This window comes from Molossus molossus, unplaced genomic scaffold (genome assembly GCF_014108415.1).
Source record: "Molossus molossus isolate mMolMol1 unplaced genomic scaffold, mMolMol1.p scaffold_m16_p_6, whole genome shotgun sequence".
In the NCBI taxonomy this organism is placed as follows: Eukaryota; Metazoa; Chordata; class Mammalia; order Chiroptera; family Molossidae; genus Molossus; species Molossus molossus.
Genome location: NW_023425399.1, coordinates 10,863,517 through 10,889,772, shown reverse-complemented (window position 1 = coordinate 10,889,772; position 26,256 = coordinate 10,863,517). Strand labels below are relative to the sequence as shown.

Here is a 26,256-nt window from a genome sequence, read left to right as displayed (position 1 = left end):
TCTCTCTCAAGTCAATAACATAACTTCAGGAGAGGGTATGTGTGTGTGTGTATATTCATATATATTCATATATGTATATATGAAATTAGTGTTAATAATTTATTTTACCTAAATTGTCAAAAATATTATCGTTTCAACATATAATCAACGTTTCTATGATCACTAATGCACAATTTTACATTATTATTTTTTTGTACTAAGTCTTTGGGACCCAGCGTGTGTTGAGATGCATCTCAGTGTGGACTAGCCATGTTTCAAGTGTTCAAAAGCCACACATGGCTCGTGGCTACTGGACAGAACCTAACGGGAGAAGTGAGCATCCCACAGCTAAATACTCAGCCAGTATTCGCTGCAGTGGTAATTAGCGCCATGAATGCAGCGCTCAGGGCGCAGTGCAAAGTGATACGGTAAGGGAGGGTGGTGGTGGCAGCAGAGGTCAGGGAAAGCTTCCTGGAAGCAGTAACATTGGGACATTTATGCAGAAACCTAAAGGTTAGGGAGGCAGGATGAGCATCCAGGGCAAAGGGAACAGCTGTGCATAGACCCCAAAGTGACCAGGAACAAACATTCCCCAGAAACAGGTTTCTCAACCTTGGCACTTAGGACATGTTGGACCAGATGCTTCCCTGTCGTGGGGACCGTTCTGTGCATTACAGGACATTTCACGGCATCCCTGACCCCTACCCACGACATCCCAGTAGCACTCTCCCCCAGTGACAACTAAGAATGTCTCCAGATATTGCCAAGTGACCCCTGGAGGACAAAATCACCTCGCACTGAGAATCTCTGCTCTGAAGGATGTTCTAGTGCAGACACCTGTGTAGCTCTGTGTCCTTGCCCAGGTCTTTCCTCTTTCTGCCCCTCAGTTTCCTCTTCTGTAAAAGGGGGAGACGGTGCTGTTTATCTTGTGGGTTATTTTGAGGATCGAATGAGCCAGTGTGTGTAAAGCATCTAACACCACGCTGAGCGCAGTGAGCCCTTTCTCGACCTGAAGCTTTGCCCGGAGTTCCCTCCGTCCTGTCTCCCTTCAGCTAACACGAGCTGCTGGCTGGACTTCACCAGCGAGAGCGGATTCCGTGATGCACAGTGAGATCTACCAGGATGTTGATTCTGGGAGTCAGCGGCGCCATCTGTCTCGCCCCCCACTGGATTCTCAGGAATTAGATCGGAGCCTGGCACATGGCGGGCAGGCGCACGGTAGTGTTTACAGAATGAATACGTGACTTAAATCCTTGTGCGTATCGGAGATGACAGATCCCAGGGTTCCTCAGGGCCGCTGTCAGCTGAAGCGTCATCAGGTGAGCCGGCCTCACGCGGAGCCCCGTGATGTTGTAGTTCTCCCCTTGGCCTGTTGCAGCCCCGCGATGCCCCCTGTGGGGGGTTGTTTCATCCCCCCCCCCACCCCCTCCCAGGTTCTGGCTGGATTTCAAACCTGGCCACGGGCAGATCTCAGCAGAGGGGGCGTGCTTCAGGCTGTGCGTTTAGCCTTCACTTAGGATGTGGAAGCCCCTCCCCCTTTTGTGTACAAACACCATGATGGTACAGTTTGTTATTAAATGTAGGGGAGAGGGAAGTGCGGAGGGTCACGCATGTTCCCTGTAACATAACCTACCGTAGGAAGGGTGCCGGACCATCCAAGTCAGGATGCTGTGCCCATCACTAAGCCCAGTTTATAAAATGCATCTCCCGTTCTCCCATCAGATCCCCATCTGAGGCACGTCTCATTCTAGCAAGGAGGAGAGGACCTGCACGTTGAATGCGTTGCTTTTGATTCTATCCCAATGATAACTTAGTCATGTGACCACAGCTACCTGCAAGGGAAGCTGGGAGAGTCATTCGGGGTGGCTGCATGCCCTGCTAAGGAGCAGAAGTCCTTTATGCTAGAAGAAGGGGCGAAGAGAAAGCGCACCGGGGACTACCTGGCAAACTGCCATGGTGAACCTCGAACTGCACGGGCCAGCGGGACTAGGGGGACTTTATATTGCTCTGTTCAGCTCTTCACATTCATTTTTCTCTTGTAACAAAGAGTTAAACGTGGAAAGTGCTATTGATAAATGGCGCATGCATGATTTTGTGTATGAGGCTATGAGGCATTCATTCAGCTGCTACATATTGGCTGGTGTTTAGTGCCAGTTACAGTTACCACCCTAGATGCCACGGATGCGAAGCACCACCCCCACCCCAGATAGGGAACAAATAAATACGCAGCGTGTATTAATAGTGGTCCGACGTGTAAAGACAAATACAGCAGGGCCAGGGGACGGAAAGCAGGGGTGAGGGGGATTGAGAGATGGGGCAATGGCTTTGATAATGTGATTGGGGAAAGCATTTCTGCGGAAGTGACATTTGAGAAAACACCTAAATGGAGTGAGAGAACGAGTCAGAAGAAGATCTGGGAGGAGGAATTGCAGCGGAAGGAGCAAGTGCAAAGCCATGAGACGGTTTGAGTAACAGCAGAAGGGCAGGGTCCCACGGGAGAGGCCGTAAGGAGATGAGATCGGAGGGCTGCGCAGGGCCCGTGTCGCGTGGGGCCTCGGGTTAGGTGTTATGGTAAGCCATTTAGAAGTCAGTATGGCCAAAACGGGTTTTTCTTAATTATTTGCGATTATTTTCAAAATGTGGGGAAATATTCCACTGACACAATGTAATGCTGGGGAACGAGGTTTCTGCCTATCCTTAGCTGCAGGACCTGAGGACATTGATTTAACGTGTTGGCCTGTCACGTATAAGGGTGCAGAAGAGAGGTGACTCTGATCCTGTTCGAGTAGTAAGTCATTTCATCCTCACAACAGCCCTAGGAGGCGCCTACCATTTTTATCCCCATTGGAGAGATGAGAAAATTGAGGCAGAGAAGTCCAGCCAGATCCCATACCACCAGAGAGTGGCAGAGCTGGGATCCGACCCAGACACCTTGGCACCTGAGGGAGCTGCGGAGTCACCCCACTATTCCAGGTTTCTGCTGGCTCCGCCTACCTCACAGGCTGCTTGGGAAGTCAGTGAAGAAAGGTTTGTGACAGCAATTTGCAAGAATATGTTGTGGTAATCTTGCAATATTCTCCTCTCTCCCTCCTTTAAGTGTTTTTCTTTTTTAATTTATAAACCCCTAATGAAATCCTTGACTCATCCCATGAGTGATGAAACCATTAGATCAGAAGTTTATGGGGTACTTCAGAATGGAGGAAGGAGCATGTAGTCACCCGGACCTGTTGACCCCATTAGGATCAGTAGAAGGGGGCACCTAGACACGGTGCCCCTCCTGATGCCATGCAGTGGGAAGAACTTGGAAGCATACTGCTCCTCACCCTTCAGTTAACCTGAACCTAATTTAATTTTTTGTTGTTAATCCTCACCCGAGGATATTTTCCCACTGATTCTCTTTATAGAGTGGAAAGGAGGGAGGGAGGGAGAGAGAGAGAAACATAAATGTGAGAGAGAAACACATTGATTGGTTGCCTCCTGCACAACCAGGGCCAGGGATTGAACCTGCAACCCAGGTACGTGCCCTTGACAGTCTGCAGGCCAACGCTCTAACCGCTGAGCCAAACCAGCTGGGGCAATTTTAAAGTAAATATATGGGAAATATAGTAAATACATTACCACCACCATGAGGAAGCAAACAGAAAAATCCAGAATATGTGATATTCTGCAAGACAATTAACTTAGTTTCTTCAACATGTCAACAGTCTGTCTAAAATGGGGGGAGGGGGGCTATTCTAGATTAAATAAATGTCAATAAGCAAATGTAACATTGGACTCTGTTTAAATGCCATATCTTACAAACCAACCTTACAGGGTCATGTGGAGACGGTTGGTGGCACTGAGTAGGGACCATGTTGAAGATGGCACAGGAATCGATGTGAATTTTGCTAGGTGTGATCATAGAAAGTGTCCGTATTTTCTTTTTTTTTTATCCTCACCCGAGGACAGTTTTGCCTTTCAGATAGAGTGAGAAGGAGAGAGGGAGGAAGAGAAAGAGAGAGAGAAACATTGATGTGAGAGAAACACACCAACTGGTTGCCACCCACACAACCCCAACTAGAGCTGCAACCGAGGTACGTGCCCTTAGCCGGAACCGAACCCGGGACTCTGGCCCGCGGGCCAACGCCCTCACTGCTGAGCCAAACTGGCCAAGGCAGTGTCCATATTTTCTAATGCAATGTGGCAGAGAGAAGAGACTTCAAGTTCGAATTGGTTTTAAAAACCTCACTGGGGAGAAAAGCAAACAAATCACAAAGCTTTGAAGAGACTCGGGAGGTAAAATCTGGAACATGGTTGACTCTGAGTGGGAGGTGTTCGGTGATTCATTTTACTATTCCGTCTGTTTTTGTATATGCTTGAGATTTTTCATTTAAAAAAAGCAAACAAAAAAACAAACAAAAAACAAATATCTAGCCTTCCAAGAAGCATCTTACCAAAGAAAAAAAGGAGGGGGAAAAAACTTCACTGTAGGAAATGGCATAAAATTGAGGCAACCTCAAAACAAGAAGAAAAACATTTAAAAACTCGTGAATCACTGCACGGGCCTTTCAATTTCAGGGTAACAATGTAATTAGAGGAGATCGGGCATTAGGGAAGATTAATTTGAAGACATCTGCTGCTGTCCGTGGCAGATGGCAGGAGCGGAGACCATTCAGAGTCAGACATCCTGGCTTTGAGTCCATCTCCGATACTCATAGTTGGTTTCAGGCAAGTGACTCACATTTTGGGGCCCTGCTTTGCTCATCTGTAAAATGGGCTGAGTTCTGCCGCCCTCACAGGGGCTCTTGGGAAGGTTGGTGAGCTCGGCCGCGAAGAGCATGTACGACCTGGACCGCGATGGTCCTTGCTTCTGGCAGTACAAACAGGGACCGGAGTAGAGTGAAGATATGCTGATCTTTCGTTTTTAGTGTTCAGTTTCTCTTACCGTTCCTCCAGTACTTTTCTCTCATCCATTCCCCTTCTCTCACATTTCAGGGCCCTGCTCCGTAGTCTCAGAATGAGTCTCTCCGCGGTTTAAGATGGTTGGAAATGGGTCCAGGGCACTGCGGTCGGCTGTGGTTGGGCGAGCAAGAAGGAGGGGAACAGTGACGGGCAGCGATGCTTGTGTGGTATGGACGGCGGGCAGCGACTGTGAGGTCAAAGCAGAATGCCTTTGTAACCGGAGAGAACGCAGCCTCCGGCCTGCTGCTTATGGCCTGGCTCTTGGGGGGACGGTCCTGGGGCTCCCCATGGCCTCCAGCATTTGATATTCTCCAGCCGTCACAGGCAGGGGCAGGCCATCCCTTACAGTAAGTCACGGTGCTCCGTTCTGTGCCTTGTTTGGATGGTTGTGGGTTGGGTGGTTTTTCTTTTCTCTCTTTTTTTTTTTTTCCTTTTTCTTCTTCTTTTTTTCTTTTTATGGCTCTGCATGAGAAATGTTCTATAAAGTTCTGCATCTCGCTCCAGGGCCCTGTTGAACCCAACCTGAAATCAGCACAATGTGTGTGGTCCTGTCCTGGTTGGTCACCGCACATTGGGTACTTTTTTGAAGGTCGCCTTTGTGGGCCTACGGAATATTGGGAAAACGCGTTGTAAAATGCAAGCATGTGAACTTGAGTCACATTTAAAAAAAAAAAAAAAGCCAATTTCAAGAGGTCATATGCTGTATGATTCCATTTATATAATGTTCTTCAAATGACGTCCTAGAGCTAGAGAACAGATTAGTGATTGCTAGGAGTTAGGGGGCTGGGGGGACCAGGTTGGGTGTACCTGTGAAGGGACAGCACAAGGGAGAGCTTGGTGGTGATGGAGTAGTTCTGGTCTTGATGGCAGTGGTGGTTACACAGATCTACACGTGTGATAAAATGACACCGAGCTATACACGGACACGCATTGCACCAACGTCCGTTTCCTGGTTTTGATATTGTACTCCAGTCACGTGAGGTGTAATCACTGGGGGGAAACTGAGTGAAGGGTACCTAGGACCTCTCTGGACTGTTTTTTACAACTTCTTGTGAATCTATAATGAAATCAAAATAAAAAGTTAAAAAAAAAAAAAAAAACAGATCCCATAGACAGCGAAACTGGATTAGCCAAAACAAAGGACCCTTGTTTCAGATGCTATCAGGAATGGGGAAACATAGTAAAAGTCGCCCATCAACCATTTTTGCTTGGCACCCAAGCTCACTGGATGAAAATTGATCAAACCTGCTCGGGAGCGTCGTCTGAGGCTGAGATTCTAGACCCGGGCTGTTCTCCTTCCCGACAGGGCTCCCTACGACATAAGGCTGGGCGACGGTGCTAAGGAGCACACTGCTGTGGAGGCCTGTGAAAATAATAGGCGTTGGAGCACCGGCCTGCGGACCAAGTAGTCGAGGGTTCGATTCCGGTCAAGGACACGTACCTTGGTTGCGGTTTGATCCCCAGCCCTGGTTGGGGTCGTGCGGGAGGCAACCAGTCGATGTGTCTCTCTCACATCTCCCTCCCTCCCTCCCTCCCTCCCTCCCTCCCTCCCTCCCTATCTGAAAAATCAATGAAAAAATATTCTCGGGTAGGGATTAAAAAAATAATAATAATAATAATAATAATAATAATTGCTCTGTCTTCCTAAGAGCGTTTTGGGGGTAAGCTTTCAGATCAGGGAATAGAAGCAATGCAAGGGCATTGTTCCCTGTGTATCCCAGCCCTGCTCCCACGACTTCTATTAAGCGACACCTTCCCCATGGTAAGGGAGATGGGGTGGGGGGATGGATATGTGGACAGGTGGAGAGGCTTGTGACCGCACCATTGTAGCCTGAGGGGTCCTCCCCGTGGGCATTGAAGTCATCCACGGTCACAGCAGCCCCTGATGTTCACTGGTAATTAGTTTATTCCTACTCTGACTTTCACACTAAGCTCCAGAGATGTGATGAGCATGTTACCAGAAAGGGGGACACGGCCTTCTGAGACTGTGCTACTCAGAGGTAGGCTGTGTCCTGCATTGCCAGCAGCTCCCTACAGACACCTTCTAAGGTTCCGTGGGAGAGAGCGCCTCTTCTCCAGTTCATCCTAGGCCTCTCATTGGCCGCCATTGACTCATGACCACCACCCCTGAGCCAATCACTGTAGACCAAGAGATGGAAGATGCTAATTGCCATGCTGGGGGTCAGCCCCACCCAAGGCACATGGACTGAGAGTCAGGGGGAGGCAATTTCCCCACAGAACGAAAGGATGCTATTGCCACCAGACCCACCAGGCTGAAACCCGGGAACCCCGGCTCCTGCCGCGCTCCTCCTGAAGCAACGACTTTCTCCTCCACGCTGTCGCTCCAGACATTTCTGCTTTCTTTGCTCGAAGCAGGACCACCAAGATCGTTTTGCAATATATACGTGTATCAAGTCATCTCTTTGTACACCTTAAACTTACACAATATGTCAATTGTATTTCCAGTAAAGCTGGAAAACATAAACCTATGGGGGGAGGGGAGCTAGGCTGCCAAGGACGTGACAGCCAGGCAGAGCTTAGTAGCATAATAACCACAATTAACAAGCACCTTGTGTCCTCTGGACAGGAGCCTTTGGACCACTTGTCCCTTCTGGGATGGCCTGAGGACAGTAGCATCCAACATCCAGTACTTCTGACGAGTCCTGCATACAGTGTAAACGCTGGGAAGAAGAGTAAGCCGGGGCCCTGGCTGGTTTGGCTCAGCGGTTAGAGCGTCCGCCTGCGGTCCGGAGAGACCCGGGTTCGGTTCCCGCTAAGGGCATGTACCTCGGTTGCAGTTTGTCCCCGGCCCTGGTTGGTCGTGCGGGTGGCAGCCACTCGATGTGTCCCTTTCACATCGATGTTTCCCTCTCTCTCTCTTCCTCTCTCTCCTTCCCACTCTGTCTGTTCAAAAAAAAAATGGAAAAATGTCCTCGGATGAGGATAAAAAAACAAAAACAAAAACAAAAACAAAAAAAAAAAAAAAAAAAAAGAGTAAGCCGGGGCCTCAAACTCGTGCCCAGAGGGGCCAGGCAGGAATGTAAAAGGGTGTCCCATCCGGAGTGGTGACGGTGGCAGTGACCGGCACATATAGCACACGCTCAGTAAATATTGAATGAATATATTTATTCGTACAGCACATTCTTCCACTATACCACAAATATTTATTAAACAGCTCTCAAGGGCCAGGTCCTGCAGATGATTTTGGGAACGCAATGGCCGACAAAACAGACAAAACCCCTGCCATCAGGTTGCTTACCGTCTGGTCGGGAAGACAGACTAACTCACAGACACCTGTACCGATTGTTGTAGTGACTGCGGTGTGTAGGGTGGGAGGGGGGCCTGTGGAGGCTGTGCAGGGGAGGGGGCTGCTCAGGGAGGGCCTGGGGAATCAGGCTAGAGCTGCAGCCTCCGAAAGGCGAACAGCAGGGAATGGTGTTCCAGGCAGAGGGAACAGCATGTGCAAAGGCCGTGGTGCTGGAATGAGACCTTGAACGAAGAAAAGCTGGATCGAGGCTGTGTTCAGAAGTCTTGGCTTCATTCTAAGAGCAGCAGAGAGCGACTGGAAGCTGGAAGCAAGGATGCCGGGAGGGCGTCCGTTCGTTTACATTATCGGAAGTCCCTCAGGCTGCTGCGTGGAGAACAGACCGGAGGGAGGTCAGAGTGTCCCCAGGGAGGGGGTGCCAGGCTGCGGGCGGTCGATGTCCAGGGCAGAGAGGGCAGTGGCTTGGCCCTGGGTGATGGCCATGGACGTGGAGGGCAGTCGGTTTCCATGGATGCTTAGGAGGTAGACTTGATGACACCTAGTGATAGATTGGATATGAGAGTTGAAGGAGAGGGAGGCGGGGACCATCCTGGGCTTCTGGTACAATCAGCTCTTCCTTTGAGATGGGGAGACGGGGGCAGAGCCAGTTTGCACCTAGCAGATGTATGTAGAATTGAAATCAAATGGGGTGGTGGAGGCAGCAGAAATGTCCAGGTTGGGGCCACAGCTGCTGTCTGTCCAGAAGCTTCTAGTTGCTGTCAGCAGGTTTGAATTTCTAAACCATTGAAAGATGCTGGGAGTTGGCCCTCTCTCTGGTCCCCTTGGCCGACTGGCCATCTGTCCTCTCCATCCAGCAGGCAGGGCCACTGTTCCCAGCCAAGGTAGTCAGTGCGCTCAGGGGGGTGTGGAAAGGTGAGCCGCCCACCCGCCTGGGACCCTCCATCTGCTTTTGATCCCTCCCCGCCTTTGAAGTCGCCCCCACCCCCCACCTTCCAGCTGTCATCCCTCAGGCTCCTCCAGCAGCCTCCCGCTCCCCCAGTGCTTCTCGTCCCTGGGGACAGGGGTGGTGACACGGGTAACAAATGGTGCAAGCCGCTGGCAGCAGCCGGCCAAGGAAGAGGCCAGAGGGCTGGGGCTTTCGAATGCCTCTCTCTTCCTGCTCCTCTGGGTTCTGAAGCAGCAGAGGTGTCGGGGCTTTGCAGCCATGCAGCCCAGGGAAAGCAACTTCTCTTGCAAATGAATCCCATGCCTTAGCTTCCTTCCTCGGCCTTCATGAAAGAGAAGCTAAGTCTTTCTCCTCCCCCTAGGTTCTGGGAGACTCTCTGATTTCTCTCTTCCCTCGCCTCCAAAGAGGAATAGCTGGTCTCCTATTTCAGGTCATTGTGAGGAGGGGGGAGGGGGAGACGGGAAGGAAGCCTCCCCCTAAATGGTAAGAGAACTCAACTCTGTCCATCAGGCCACAGAGGAACCAGTGGTTGTCGGATGATCTCCAGGGTGGTTTCCAGCATCTACCTGGAGTGTGTTTCAAGCTTTTGTCTGTGTGAAGGCAAATAGTGTCAGTAGTCGGGACCCTTCGTTGAGCACCTGTGCCTTCCCTCATCGACGCTGTAGGGTAACCTGCCAGGAAGGGCACCCTTCTTTTCGTCATCCTTTTAGATGAGGCCCAGAGAAGTTAAATAACTTGCCCAGGGTCATACAGCTGGTGACGCACAGTGAGGAGCTGAGCCCCTGTGGCACATGACAGCGCCGGTGCTCTGACCGGGTGGCTTAGTGGGCCCACTGGCCCTGGATGGGCCCTGGGTTCAAATTCTGACCCAGTTTTACTTGCAAACTGTGGTTAAGATCACAGACCCTGGAGCCAGACCACCTGGTTATGAATCCTGGTTCCGGCACTAACCACCAGGTCACTCTGAACCTGTCTCCTCATCTCGACCGACTTCACGGGATTAAATGAGCCAATAGATGCAAAGAGCGCTTGGCTGCAGAGTGGGTGCTCTTTAAGTGTTGGCTATTTTTATTACTCTTATCTATAAAGTGACCACTACAGTCAGGACCAGGTGAAGACCTTCAGCGGCCTCAAAACACCAGCGAGAAAGGCCTCCCTCCTCCTCTGCCCTATGTAATTCAGTAATACAACACTATGACCCATAAAACACAAACGTAAAACTCACCCTGGGCTGAAATTTTAAAAACTTCTTTTTAGATCTTCCAGGCAGAACAGGATAAGCTCACTAACGAGGAAGGACTCCCCTCTCCTTGGTGCCCAGGCAGTGGGTGGGTAAGTCCATCTTCCAGGGTGGTTGAGGGAATGAAAGGAAATGGTGTCGGTGATCAGGACGGCTGCCGGGCCCAGGCCGGTTTGGCTCAGCGGTTAGAGCGTCGGCCTGCGGTCCAGACAGAGGACGGCTGCCGGGCGTGTGGTGGAGGCCTGGGAAAGGAGAACTATGCTTAGGGATTTGGGAGGGTTTTTCTCCCTCTGTTCATATCGCTATGCTTTGGGTTAATGGTTTGCTTCTGCAAGACAGCAGCGCTTCCTCAGCAGCAGCACGAACGAACAAGCGTCAGGCTCTTCAGTTCAGGTCCTGCTTACTCTGTGAGCGTAACATTTGTACGGCTTCAGCTCCGTGAGTGAGATTTATTTATTCGCCTCCAAAGGATGATGTGTTTGCTTTGCTATAGGTATGTTTGAATTTTGTTTTTTAAGATTTTTTTTTTATTGGTTTTGAGAGAGAGGAAGAGTGAGGGAGAGAGAGAGAAACATCCATGTGAGAGTGGAGCATCAGTCAGCTGCCTCCTGCACAGCCCCTAGCAGGGATGGAGCCTGCAGCCCATGCATAGATCGAGAAGCAAACCGGCAACCCTGCCATGCACTGGACAGTGCCCAACCGACTGAGCCACACCCACACCGGCCAGGGCTGTTTGAAGTTTAGACCTTGCATTGCCTACCCAAGAGCTGTACTCAAATGGCTTGTTTCCTTTTGGAGTCAATACCATGCAAATGAATTGAGGGAAGGACGAACTTTTTAATTGTTATATCTTGGTGGATTGTTTCTTTTATCATTACTGTATGTTCCTCTCCATCTCTATAATGTTTTTTTTTTCTTTCAAGTTAATTTGAAATGATTTCTGCTTTCTTTTGATTCGTATTTGTGTCATATGAAGTTTTGCAATGTTTTGCTTTGAGTCTTAGTGTATCTTTGTATTTAAAAGGGGCTCTTGTAATAATCACGTAGTAAGGTTTTTAAATCCAGCCTTGTAATCTTTGTCTTTTCATTTATTCTTCATGCATTTCATATAATCATTGCAATGTAATGTAAATGTGTGTTCAGGGCTTACATTTAATACAATTACTGATTGCTTCGAGTTTAAATTTATCATTTGATTTTTCTCTATTCGTTCCATCTCTTCTATGTTCCTTTTTTTTTTCTTCTTTACCCTCTCTTGGGTTAATCAGGTATTTTCATTATTCCATTTTCTCCTCTGTTGCTTGTTAGTAGCCACTTTTTAATTATTATCCTCTAAGTAGTTACTTTTAACAATTTAGCCTGCATCCTTGGTTATCTTAAAATTTACAATAAAGTAATACTTTGATCACATCCAGGAACATGCAAGGTCCTTAGAACAAGTTCATGTTGTTTATCCTCCTCCTACTCACATATGCACCTTTTTATGTTGTTCTCCAACCCTTGCTGAATGTTCATGCTTCCAGGACATTCCTTTGTGGTGTATGTCTAGGGGCGGCAAATAATCTTAATATCGGTTTATTTTGTTTTTAAAGGATTTTTTTTGCTGGCCTAAAATTCTACATTGGCAGATGAGATTCCCTTTTTTTTTTTTTTCTTTTTTTCTGATATCTATCATCTCTTTTGAGAAGTCTTATTTCTCCTTCTTTAAAGATAACGTATTTTGTTCCTCCTCTGGCTGCTTTTAAGATTAATACGTTCTCACATATGTGCAGCTTGACTATGATGTATATATGCCCAGAATCATTTTTCTCTTTGTTTATTCTGCTTGGGATTCATGGAACTATTTTTATTCCATTAGCTTGACAGCCTTCATCAGTCTTGGAAATGTTTCTCTCAGTTTTTTGTTGAATACTGTTTCTGACTTGTTCTCTCTTTCCTCGTTTTCTGTGGCCCCTATTATATATATGTTAGACCTTCTCTCCATGTCCCACGTTGCTTTTAGGTTTCTTTAAAAACCTATTTTCCATCCTTCTTTCTGAGATTTGTCTACTGACTTATCTTCTAGTTCATTATTTTTTTCTACTGCTATGTCCAGTCTGTGGTTCAACTGCTCTATTGAGTTCTGAATTTCAAGTATTATATTTTCAGTTTTAGCATTTTCATTCCTTTTTTTTTTTTTTTTTTAAGATTATAGTTCTCTAGTAGCATTCTTCACCTTAATGTATTTTCTTGATTATATTATCAAAGTTGTTGGGGAGTCCATATATAATAATCCCAATATCTGAATCTTATATGGGTTTGAATTTTTGTCTTGGTTTTTGATCATTTGATCTTGTCTCTGTGCATGCCAGGTAAGTTTTATGAAATGCCGAACATTGTATATAAAAAAATTATGGAGACTTTGGAAGATGACATCTTCCCCAAAAGAAAAGTTACTTTCCTTCTGGCAGGTGGTGATAATAAGAGGTGAAGCACTTTGATCCAAGAAGTATTAAGATGACTCAAGGCAGGATCTCTTTGGTTTGCCCTTACTCCAAGGGAATAACCCTTCAGGGGTGTCAATTAAAAGCCTGGTGGGTGTTGAACTAGAATTGAAAAATTGAAATGTTTTAAAATTTAAAAATAAAAGCGTGGTGTGTTTACCACGGCCTCTCATCCTTGATGGGCCATGAACTCCCCAATTCGCCTTCATAGTACTGGGAGATGGCCAGATGCTTTGCTTCGTTTCTTGCCTTCTTAGCTACACCTTTCTGCTTGGCTTCTCTGTGTCTCACCCCACCCAGCTTAGGTATCAGCAGATGCCTCACAGGCAGTGAGTGTCAACAGGATTGGGCTCACTCCTCTGTTGTTCTCGTATCGCTAGGATCTTTGCTGGCTGCCTTAGTTCCGTAGCCCTGACCTCCCCATTTTTGTCTCCCTAGCCCAATGTGACAGGAAACTCTAAGCCCTCACTCTCTTCCTCTGTGCTTAGAAATTGGCAGGTGTCTTGCAAGGAGAAGTGGCAGAGGTCAGACTTAACTCAGTCCATTTCTCATCTCTCTGGGATTGGGCCCTCAAGCCTTGGTTGTCCTCCAATGCCTTAAAACAGTGTTTTGGCCCTGGCCAGTTTGGCTCAGCAGTTAGAGCATCGGTCCTGAGAGACCCGGGTTCGGTTCCCGCTAAGTGCACGTACCTCGGTTGCAGTTTGTCCCCAGCCCTGATTGGGTCGTGTGGGTGGCAACCACTCGATGTGTCCCTTCACGTCGATGTTTCCCTCTCTCTCTCTCTCTTCCTCTCTCTCCCTCCCACTCTATCTGAAAAAAAAATGGAAAAATGTCCTCGGGTGAGGATTAAAAAAACAAAACAATGTTTTGTAGCTTTTATTTTCGATTGTGTACTGAGATTAAACCAAAAATACAAACTATCCCAGAATATCAGGAGAATAAATTCAGTTAGAGACTTAAATATAAGGGAAAATGGCTTACTTTCATTTTCTCCAATATTGGAGGAAAATGCAACTATCAATCCTACTAAGTGGAAGACTTCAGATGAATTAAAGACTTAAATCTGAAAGATCAAATTCCAAGTCAATAGCTTAAAATCTAGACAAACTTCAATATCCCATAGTTAGAGAAAAAAGTTTTACATTTAGGAAAAAAAAGGAAATTATTGGGCAAATATATAAGATGGGTTGTTTTTTTTTATTATTCTACAGGACACCATAAATAAAGAAAACAGAAAATGAAAGATTAAGAAAGGAAACTTTTAGCATCTAAAACCAACAATGAACCAGTACCTAGATTCTACAAGACACTCCAGCAACCCAACAAGAAAACAAAAAAGAAAAAGAAAATCCAGTAGAAATCGGAGCAAGGATAAAAGATATAAATAGACAGTCCTCAGAAACTCATATGCCCCATAATTAGGCGAGTATGTGCTCAAACTTACTAGTAATCATAAAATGCAACCTAAAACAACTATAAGATATCATTTTCCACCCATCAGCTTGGCAAAAATTAGATAAGTGGACAATGTCAAGTGTTAGCAAGAATTTGTGAAACTAGAAGGCGTGTGCCCTTCTGGTGGGCATCTAGGTTAACCCAGGAACTATGAAGAACAGCCTATTTAGTGCGTGAAGTTGAGTTCATAGATACCCAGTGACACATCACACGTAAAACAATACGACAGTGCCTGCCGGTGTGGTTCAGTGGATTGAGCCTCGTCCCATGGACTGAGAGGTCCCGTTTCGACTCCTGGTCAGAGCACATGCCCGGGATGCGGGCTCGGTCCCCAGTAGGGGGTGTGCAGAAAGCAGCCAATCGATGTTTCTCTCACACTGATATTTCTATCTCTCTCTCCCTTCCTCCCGCTCTAAAAAAAGAAAAAAATTAATAAAAACATTTTTAAAATAAAACAACATGCCATCATTTAAGGAGACACATTTAATTCATTAGAGTCATTGTCTAGGGTGAGTTGGAGAAATGGGAACTTTGAAAAATCTTATTGAAAGAAGCTAATCACTCAGTTATAGATCTTCTCCCTCCCTGCTGCCCAGTCCCTCGCCACCTCCATGCCTGCCTTCCTCGCCTTCTCCAGCAGATGCCAATCAGGTGACAGAATGAAGAAGGTTCTGAGTGAAGGGAATAGAGATGATTTCCGTGTCACTTGGCCTGCGAGGATATCAGGCAAGGGCGAAGACACCAAAAGCTTTCGCTGCAGTGCTCTGTCCCGGAGTTAAAACTCACAAACACATTCCTGCTCTGCCGTAATGTCAACAAATGCTCTTTGGATGTGCGAAGAGCTCTTGAGGATGACAGCGGCACTCAGTAAAACAAATAAGCTAGGTGACTGAGGCCAGACGTCACATTGCTATTTCTTCCTTGTCAGGCTTTCCTGACGACAATATGCTGGGTCTCAAATGCAAAGGCCTATAGTGACCTGGAGGAAATATAAATGGGAAAGGGGGGTCAAATGCCAGACACTAGGGAGGGGTGGGGACTGTGGCAAACTGGAGCCCATGCACCTTGCTTGATTAAGTTCGTCTGCCACTAGTCAGCTCAGCTAATTGTTGCCATGCGGAAATTTGGCACTATGTTTCCACTTTCAAGAGAAGCTGAAAATCTAGTTTTTGCATGAAATTGCTTTGTTTTAAAATACCGGCAATGACTTTTAAACCCTGAGGATGCAGAAAGACAGTTCACTTTGTTTTTAACTGGTTTGGGTCATTTAGCTGACAGTTTGCTACCTCTAATACCCATCATACTCATAGCATCTGGATATTTTTTACATCATGTTCATTTTTAACCTTGAATTGTGTGCATACACCCAGAAGGATGGAGGGAATGAGTCTGGATAAAATGCAAAATTCTGATACTTACAGTCAGACAATAGGTTCAATGTCTGCTGTTTGCTGAGCTCCATATACTAAAGTATTAAAAGAACGAGACTCCTAAGCCTCTCTCCTGGAGTGTCTGTGGCATTTGGGGAACAAGAAAACAGGCACACAGCAAGCATGTATACCGGGGGACACTGGGGAACCAAACATGTATCAGCTAATGCAGAGATATACGCAGTAGGAGCCGATTTATGTGGGATTCTCTCATCTGATTAAAAAGTATATATAAAGTACTGCCTATGTGTAAGTCCTGGAATTCGCGATTTCTTTCTTTTTAAAAGAAAAATTAAGTCCTTCAGTCACACAAGGATGCAGAGTGACCACATAACAGTGGTATGCCCATCACCCTGCTTGCAAACTAAAACCAGGGGTGGTAAATATTTTCTGCCAGATATTAAATGTTTTCAGCTCTGCGGGTCTCTATCGCAATCCCTCAGAAGTTGCAGCACGGAAGTAATCATGGACCATTCAGTAAACTAATAAACCACAAAGACTTCGCTTACCAAGGTCCTGGAAGTTGAATCGGACATAATTTTCACATCACGAGATGTTATTCTTCTTTTGATTTTTTTTCAAGCATTTAAAAATGGGAAAGCCATCCTTAGGTCACGGGTCACACAAAAACAGATGGCAGGCTGGATTCAGATGGGCCAGAGTCAGTGTCAACCCCTGAACGAAAATGTTACACAGTTGAAACCCCCAGGGTACCACTTCCCAAACTGCACCCCCTACTATTCCTAGAGTTAACCCTTGTCCTGAAATCAGTGCTTCTTGTTCCTACACATGCTATTATATTTTTATTGCATGTGTCTGTATCCCTAAATAGTGTATAATAGTGGTCTGTGTATTTTGTACTTCACAGGAACGGTATCACCTGTGGGTTCCCTTCTGCCTCTTTGCTCAGTATTGTGCCTGGCGATCTGTCTGTTGTGCTGTGTGGAGCTTCATTCAGCCTTTTCCACTGCTGTATTGTATTCCATTGTGAACCTACTGCCCAGTTATTCATTCCTGTGGTAGTGAATGGCCATTTCGGTTGCCACCTACTAACTCCTTTCTTTACATGTATCATCTCTTTCCGTCTCACCGTGACCTTGTCAGGGAGGTACCTCGATAATTCCCACCGTCCAGGTGAGAACACTTTTGACTTAGAGTAGTTCGGTAGCTTGTTCAACATAGTGAGGAGCGACACCGGAATTTGAATCCACAGCCTTTTCACGATGACATCTGAGTTTATAACCACTTTGCCATCAGTCAGTACGTTGTGTTTATTCTCACAGTAATGATGGATCATGACCTTTGGATATGGATGTGCAGTCAATAAACTTAGCCTTTCTTGCCTTGGCCAGTTTGGCTCAGTGGTTAGAGGTTCGATCCCCAGCCTGGTTGGGGTCGTGCAGGAGACAACCAATTACTGTGTCTCTCTCACATCGATATTTCTCTCTCCCTCTCTCTCTCCCCCTCCCTTTGGGTGAGAATTAACAAAAAAATAAAAAGTAATAAATAAATAAATAATAGGCTTAGCCTTTCTCTGAGGACACCTTGACTCGGTGCCAAACGTTGCTGGTTATAGTTTAGTCCTTTGCAAATTGCCATGTACGATGTTGGGCCCATTCACTGGAAACCTCATTTCCTAACCACAGTGGGCAGGAATTTGGGAGGAATAGATACTGACATAGTACAAGAGTTAGAGAAGTTTCCAATAAAAAAATGAGAGGCCTGGCCAGTGTGGCTCATAGGTTAGCGTGTCGGCCCATGGACCAAAGGGTCACAGGCTCCGTCCCTGGTCAAGAACATGTACCTCGGTTACAGGTTTGATCTCTGGCCCTTGTCAGGGTGCCTGCAGGAGGCAACCAGTCAATGTGTGTGTGTCTCTCTCTCTTTTCCTTCCTCCCTCCCTTCCGCTCTCTCTAAAAATCCATGGAGAAAATATCCTCAGGTTGAGGATTTAAAAAACAACAACAATGAGCCCTGGCCGGTTTGGCTCAGCGGTTAGAGCGTCGGCCTGCGGTCCGGAGAGACCCGGGTTCGGTTCCCGCTAAGGGCACATACCTTGGTTGCAGTTTGTCCCCAGCCCTGGTTGGGTCGTGTGGGTGGCAGCCACTCGATGTGTCGCTTTCACGTCGATGTTTCTCTCTCTCTCTCTCACTCTATCTGAACAAAATATCGAAAAATGTCCTCGGGTTAGGATAAAAAACAAAAAAACAAAAACAACAACAATGAGAACAACCCAAGAGACTTGTCCCTATCCTTCCATGCCCACCCACATCACATTTTATCAAAATTGTGAGTAATTCAGGAGCTAGTGTATTTTTTCTGGGGAGGGACCACAGTGATGGGCGGTGAAAGTTGCTGCCTACAGGGACTTGAATATCAGTGATGCCTTTGAGTCTTTCTGCGTCTGAACAAGTTACACCAGGTAGCACCAGGTCCGTTTTTCCGTCTTAACCACAGCCCGCTTGACTTCTCGCCATGCCCCTGGCTTTGGTGGCTCTAAATTCAAACACTCCCTGCCTGTTTCTCCCTTCCTCTCCCGGGACGGCTCCCTGCCTCACTCCAGCCCATTCAGATGACATTTCAAAGGGGCCCAAATGTAATTTTTCTAATGGAAAAACGCAGTAGGAAGGAGGGGAAAGTTTTCCTCCGGTGGGCGTTTTCTCCCGAGGGGAGTGCGCACTTCATTTCCCTCGGATGAAAAGTGGGGTGAATGTTTATTATGTAGAATTCATACGACGGTGGGGTTTGGATAAGCAGCTTTCACATGTATACTCTTAGGGAAAGAAGTAGAAGTCATTAGGAAGCGTGCATAATCGATGAATAAATTACATTTCTCTTTGTTTTCTTCCAGGTACAAGGAAATGCTAGAACTAGTGATCTCACCCAGCCTCACTGTAAACGGCACCTGTGCGGGGAAAGGGACGCTCACGGCTGACGCCGCTGATGTCCGGGCTCTGAGTGACGCAGAAGGTAGGCCTCCTGGGGAGCTTGGTGCCCGGGGTGTCCCGGCCGCCCCATGGAATAGAGTAAGGAGCTATAGGCCTTAGACACTCATCCTCTAGAAAGTACCGTTGTTATCACGATTTCTCGTCCGGCCTGTTAGACGGTTGCCTCTGGACCAAAACTTCAGCGCACGATGCTGATGGCTCTGTCTGCTCATCCGAGGTGAAAGTGTGCTCGATCTGGTCTGAGCCGTTTTCTTGGTCTCCGGTTTCGAGAAACGCTGACACCTGTGCAGATGATAGGCAGTTTCGGGTGTGTCTGGGCACCGCCTGGGTCTGCGCTCTGTCCTCTCCTCCCACCGCGGCATCCAGGCGGGCGTCTTGTTTAAAGGGGGTTGGTGTTGGGACAAGAACTCGTCCGCCTTTTGCTTTCTGGTCGGGTTGAAGTCAAGGAAGCCGAGGAGAGTTAAGCTGTTTTCAAAATTATTGGCAAATGATGCGGCTGGACGAGTTTTCGCTAGAACAATTCCAGCTATTGTTTGCTTGCTTGGGGTCTGTCAAGCTTCCTGGTGGAGTTGGAGTTAACAAAAGGCGTTAAGCTATTCTGTTCAGTCATCGGGCTTAACCCTTCATGGCACCAGCTTGGGGACTTGCTGCTGGTAGTCTGGGACCCCCGCTGTCTCTCCTTCGCCGTCTTGGGGGACACCGGCTCATGGGCACACAGGCCGTGCCGCTGCCCCGGAAAACCAAAGAGATGAGCGTCTAGTCGAATATCACGTCACAAGGAATTTGCTTTGAAGCAACTCCAGGCTTCTGGGAGTCATTATTGATGTCACCAAGACACGGACATTTCTTCCCATGCCAGTAATGAAGCTGGAACAGCCCTTCTGTAAGTGCCACCAGGAGGGGCTGGGCTCCCATGCCCAAACCACATGGCCGGGAACACACCCTCGTTCTCCCTGGCACTCAGGAGCGTGCATGTAAACCGCCCTGGGCTCTTTGAGCATCTGGATGCTGCGTTGAGCCCTGTTCAAAGACAGTCATCCTTTTCCTTTCTGTAGACACAAGTCACCGTAAGACTGTCTTCATTCCAGAGCCAGCAAGGATAGGACGAGGCAGAGACTGCTGGGTGAGAAAGACCTGAGTCTGAGTCCCTGCTCCACTGCCACCCAGTGCAAGGACCTTGGACAGACGATTGAGCCTTTCTATGCCTCAGTTTTCTCACCTGTCAAATGGGGCAGAACCATGACCCACTTCCCAGGGTGCTTATTGCAAGGATTAAATGAGGTGATGTTATATGCAGTGCCTGGCACAGCTTGGGGGCACGGTGCAAGGGTTACACTTACTATTCCATTGCCGTGGTCCTCTGAATCCAATAATCACAGCGAGTCCAAAGCCACCTCTGCAGACTGGCAGCTCACAGCCAAGTCTGACCCTCAGGTACGCCTTTGTTTGGGTGACACCATGTTTTATGTAAAAATGGGAGAGTTTGGATGACAATCTGGATTCCCAGTTTCTCTTGAAAGGCTGACAGCTTCAGAAACCCTGGGCCCCCATTCCTGCCTGGCTGCCACCGTGGGAGCCTAGCGCCACTGTCCCTTAGATGAGTCCCGCCTCGTGTCTGTAGTTTTTGCGAGCACGTACTGTGCGTCAGGACTGTCCAAAGCACTGTACATCTAGATGAATTCTGCTCCTCCTCCATCACCATCAGAGCAGACACATGGCCGTGTGCCAGGCGTTAACGTCTGAGCTCATCCAGTCCCCACAGCTCTGAGACGTGCATTCATTTCCGTCTACCCAGGAGGGACTGGCGGCCGGACCTTCTATAGCTTCGTCCAGGTGGCGCTGTCCAGTGACAGCCACGGTGGAACCTAGGAGGTCTGACTCCGCAGTCCGCTCTCCTGTCCGTATGCTGTGCTGTGTCTCGTGTAATTGTCACGCTCCCGTTAGGCTGTGAGCCCATTTTTCAGGTGCGGCCCTTGAGGCGTGGTGGAGTTAAGTAACCAGCTTGAAGTGGCACAGCATGGCAGGGCCAGGAATCAAACCCAGAGTAATCCATTTCTGTCCTGCTCCAGGGAGTCTCCAGCCCCCAGTGGCCCATCCCCCAAGGTAGTGGCACCCACAAACCTCATCTCTCTCCTTGTTGTGACTTGGAGCTGCCTGTGCCCTTTCCACAGCCCTGGAGCAAGCTGTCTGCCAAGGCAGCGGCTGTGGGGGTGGCACCATGGGGCAGAGGGGTGGCTCCCAAATTCCAAGCAGGCAGGGCCCAGGGTCAGGTTACACAAACACACACACACACACACACACACACACACACACACACTCTTCTTTCTTGACATGGGCGTGGGCTCTGGGACTCTGGGGGGGACATTCCACCCCAGCTGTGGCTTCAGGCGCCAGACCGGGGCTCTTCTTGCTTGACCCCCTTGTCTCCCTCCTCCTGGGCCCTTCCTCCTGTTAGAGTCATTACGGAGTAACTCAGCTCCCAGGGCCCAGCTCCAAGGAGGACCGCAGGGAGGCATGAGCCATACAGCTACACTCATGGGGACTCTGCAGGGAACAGGGACCCAGGAAGGCCCCCCAGCAGCTCCCAGTGCATCTGGCTCCAGCTCTTACCAGTCATAGGTCCCTGAGCTAGTGGCCTAACCTCTTTGGGGTTCACTTGCCTTATCTGTTAAATGAGAATAGTTATTTCACCGACTTCACAAAGTTGATGTCAGAATGGAAGGCATTAAACATAGGGAGGACTTAGTGTTTAAAAAATTATAGAATGAGCCCTGGCCGGTTTGGCTCAGCGGTTAGAGCGTTGGCCTGCGGTACAGAGAGACCCGGGTTCAGTTCCCGCTAAGGGCATGTACCTCGGTTGCAGTTTGTCCCCGGCCCTGGTTGGTCGTGCGGGTGGCAGCCACTCGATGTGTCCCTTCACATCGATGTTTCTCTCTCTCTCTCTCTCTCTCTTCCTCTCTCTCCCTCCCGCTCTATCTGAACAACAACAACAAAAAAAAATTATAGAATGTGCCCTGGCCGGGTGGCTCAGTTGGCTGGAGCATCATCTCCTACACCGACAGGTTGCAGGATTGATTCCTGGCCATGGCACATACCTAGGGGGCTTAGATCCCCAGTCAGGATGGGTACAGGAAGGCAACCAATTGATGTTCTCTCTCACATCATGTTTCTTTCTCTCTCTCCCTTCCCTGCTCTCTAAAATTGGTGAGCATATGCTCGGATGAGGATTTAACAAAAAATTGTAGAATACAATCTAAATTCCTTGCCCTTGGCCACCAGGTTCTACTTGTCTGTCTTTGCCAGCCTTGCCAACTCATCTCATCCCCGACCCTTGCTCACAGGGCCCAGCCCCTGGCCTGTTTCCTCTGCCCTAACTCACAAGCACGATTCTGCCCTCAGGGCCTTTGCACTTACTGTGCCTTCTGCCTGGACCAGTCTTCCCCCAACTTCCAGGGCCATCCCTTCATCCCTCAGTTCTCGTCAGAGAGGTCTTTTCTATCAAAAGTAACTGTCCATTCACTCAACAGATGCTCACTCAGCCACATGCTCAGCATTGTTTTAAGTACCAGGAAGACAGCACAAAGCCCTGTTCTCTAGAGCCTGCCCCAGGGTGCTCCCAGAGCAAGAGGCTGACAGTAACAATAAATCAACAAAATGTATCACATGTTAGATGGACACATACTATGGGGGCAGCGGGGCAGGACAGGAAATGCCGAGGTACGGGGCTGCAGCCCTTGTTGGGGTAGCTAGGAAAGATGGCGCTGGGCCTGAAGGAGATGAGGGAGGGCACTTCATGGTGACATGAAACAAGAGCTGTATGAGCAGAGGAAGCAGCAAGCGCAAAGGCCCTGAGGCAGCATGTTCCCAGAGCACCTGAGGAGCGGTCAGGAGGCTGGTGTGGCCGCAGCCCGGTGAGCAAGGGGACAATGGGGGAGATGAGGTTGGAGAGAGAACCAGGTCAGACCACGTCGGGCCTTGCGAGCTGTTGGAAGGCCTTTGGCCTCTGCCCTGAGTGAGAGGGAAGCCACAGGAAGGTCTGGAGCAGATGGGGGGCGGGGTCTGATTTACATAGTGACAGGGTCCTTCAGGCGGCATGTGACAGGGAGTGGGGACAGAATGGCAGCCCGGAGACCAGAGAGGAAGGTGTTGCAGTAACCCAGTGAGAGGGGACGGTGGCTCGGATGGAGTGGTGGCCATGGAGCGGTGAGAACAGGCCAGATTCTGGGCCAGCCTGAGGGGACAGCCGGCAGAACGCCCCGCCACGCTGCTCCGTGTCCAGTGTTACTCCCTCCATATCCGCACTCTGTCAGAAGCGATGTGACCGCTTGTCCGTCTCCCCTGGAGGACAGGTTCTCGGAGGCAGACCCTGCCTGTCTCCCCACCGCTGAGAACAGCGTATGACACCCAGGAGGTGCTTGAGAAGCGTCTGTCGAATGAATGAGGACAAGACAAAGCACAAAACCGCAGGACTGAGTGACCGGATGGGCGGTCGCCCACGTCACCGTGCTGTACCCCTGCCCGCAGTGCCCACGGGGCCCGTCCTGGCCTATCTTTTTAAAGACACGTCCATTTGCAGTCACCGGGTAACACAGAAACGTGCACAGTCCTTATAAAAATGAAACGTTAGGCCAGACATGTCTGTCAGCCCATCTCAGCCTCTTCCTCTCTTCTCCAGAAGTAACCAGTTACCATCTTCTGTATGCACGCGATCTAAGACCTTCCTCTGTGCAGTTACATGTGCACAAATGTAGACCTACAGGGCTTGTGTGTATGTGTGTGCAATGTGTACTTATAATAGAAATGTAGTTTTGCTGGAAGAAAACATTTGGAAGCACAAAGCTATCCCACTATATATTTTTTTAAATAATGTGTTTTGTTCACTCAACATACATTAACTACCTCTTTTTTTCTTTTATACCTCATAATATACCGAAGAATGACAGGCCGGTTCACTTAGCCGCTCCCCTGCGGGTGAACTGAGGTTACGTTTCTTATGGGGATGCTGTGGGGACATCGCCGTGGGGACATCATCATGGGGACATGGTCAGGCGGCTCTGTTTGAACAAGGCGCTGTTCTCCAGGGAGACTCTGCGAGGTGGACGCAGCCTCAGAGGGTTCCCTGCCCCTCATTCTGTCTCCCAAGCTCCCCCTTAGCCAGCATCACCTCTGCCTCCGGGCCCCTCCGCAGACAGAGTTGGTGGTTTCCCTTTCGTTCTTTTATTTCTCTAACCGTGTGGTCCACAAATTGTTAGAGGCACCTGCCGTGCACAAGGCACTGGGACCTGGTGGGTCCAAGCCCGCCTCCTGCCCCCTTCAGGGACTGTGCGTGGTGACCACCACTCTGCTCCCAGGGTCACTGACACCATCGTCCAGGGCGTGGGCTCAGCCAGGCCGCCTGTGTATCCCAGCCCTGTCCTCAGCTCACTGTGCGAACCTGGGCAGATGTCTGCCCGCTCTGAGCCTCAGCCTCCTGTGCAGATAAGGAAGGTCTGTTCAGGTCATTGTCCCCAAGTGCCTGCGTGGATCAGGCAGGGAATAAGTGCTGGGAATATAACAGTGAACGGGACAGGCAGGTCCCTGCTCCCAGAGGTTATGTCTTAGTAAAGGGGCCCGTACTGAATTTTTAAACAAACAAGGGATTTCAAGTGGTGGTGATCTCAATGAAGACTAAAGCAGACTGTGAGAGTGACCCCCACTGGCCCGTGGGGAACGCTGGCTGCGTCGAAACACTCCACAGAGGCGAGCTGTGCGTCTCTCCCTCGGTGATGGGCATAGAATCACCTGGGGACCTTGCTTAACTGCAGGTTCTGATCCAGCCTAAGAGTCTGCATTCCTAACAAGCTCCCAGGTGATGCCGGCAGTCTTGGTCCATCAGCCACTCTGAGCGGCAAGATGCTGGCCAGGCGCTTCTCAAAGCCTCTGTGCATCAGTCACCTCGGCAGCTCTGTTAGCACACAGACCGCAGAGCCCACCCCTCGCATTTCCGATTCTCTAAAGGTTTGGGCAGGGAGCCTGAGAATTTGCATTTCTAACAAGTCCCAGCTATGCTGCTGCTGCTGGTCCAGCGACCATGCGCTAAGAACCAGGTTCCAGTGCTGGTTTTCAACTTGGCCGCCCATTGGAATCTCCTGGGAAGTTAAAAGCAAATGCAATGCTAATGTCCAGATCCCACCCTCAGAGAGTCTAATTGGTCAGAAGTGTGACCCAGGCAACAGGATTGCTTAAAGCTCTCCGGGAGGAGTTTATTGTGTAACCAGGGTTGAGAACTGTTGTTCTAGGTGCTGAAATCCTCCAAAACAAAGACAGTTTTGTGTTCCTGTATATGTATTTAAATTTCTGTTCCAAATGAGCACATAGCTCAGTGCCTGGCTTGTGATAGGTTCCTAAAAATTACTTATGGGTGGGTGGGCGCATGGATGGATGGATTCATGGATCCATGGATAGATGGGTGGAAGATGGATGGATGGATGGATGGATAGATTCATGGATTCATGGATTCATGGATTCATGGATAGGTGGGTGGAAGATGGATGGATGATTGTATATATATGGATGGATGGATGGATAGATTCATGGGTTCATGGATAGATGGGTGGAAGATGGATGGATGGATGGATAGATTCATGGATTCGTGGATAGATGGGTGGAAGATGGATGGATGGATGGATAGATTCATGGATTCGTGGATAGATGGGTGGAAGATGGATGGATGGATAGATGGATTCATGGATTCATGGATAGATGGGTGGAAGATGGATGGATGATTGTATATATGGATGGATGGATGTATGGATAGATTCATGGATTCATGGATAGGTGTGTGGAAGATGGATGGATGGATGGATAGATTCATGGATTCGTGGATAGATGGGTGGAAGATGGATGGATGGATAGATGGATTCATGGATTCATGGATAGATGGGTGGAAGATGGATGGATGATTGTATATATGGATGGATGGATGATGGATGGATTCATGGATTCATGGATAGGTGGGTGGAAGATGGATGGATGGATGGATGGATGGATGGATGGATAGATTCATGGGTTCATGGATAGATGGGTGGAAGATGGATGGATGGATGGATAGATTCATGGATTCGTGGATAGATGGGTGGAAGATGGATGGATGGATAGATTCATGGATTCATGGATAGGTGGGTGGAAGATGGATGGATGATGGATAGATTCATGGATTCATGGATAGGTGGGTGGAAGATGGATGGATGATGGATGGATTCATGGATTCATGGATAGGTGGGTGGAAGATGGCTGGATGGGCGGGTGGATGAATACAGAGCAGTCTTAAGGAATCACAAATAACTTCAGGTTGATATTGGCACTGAATCCTCAGTAAAGTTTCCTTTACCTTCCCCACCTCATTTTCCAGGTGTGTAAAGTACAGATAATAACTTGCTCATTGGGTCGTTATGGGGAATAAAAGATATAAGACGCATGCAGCCCTTTAGACAGTGCCTGACCTGTCGGCTCCACTTGAGAAATATTAACTATCTTTCATCACCATTCAAAGGAAAACTGGATTTGAGTCATATCCCCTCTTCTGGAGGG

At 48.5% G+C, this 26,256-nt stretch overlaps 1 protein-coding gene across 2 annotated transcripts in view; it reads left to right on the top strand.

Moving 5' to 3' along the window:
• Positions 1-26,256, top strand: part of EYA2 (EYA transcriptional coactivator and phosphatase 2) — a 221,686-nt gene that overhangs the window by 56,787 nt on the left and 138,643 nt on the right. Inside the window, exon 2 of one of the 2 annotated variants that reach the window (XM_036244581.1) lies at positions 18,591-18,709. In XM_036244581.1, the coding sequence (XP_036100474.1) occupies positions 18,601-18,709 (109 nt within the window). In that variant the 5' untranslated portion in view covers positions 18,591-18,600. Of the gene's footprint in view, positions 1-18,590; positions 18,710-26,256 lie in introns of those variants that run through there. The other variant, XM_036244582.1, reaches the window with a different exon arrangement.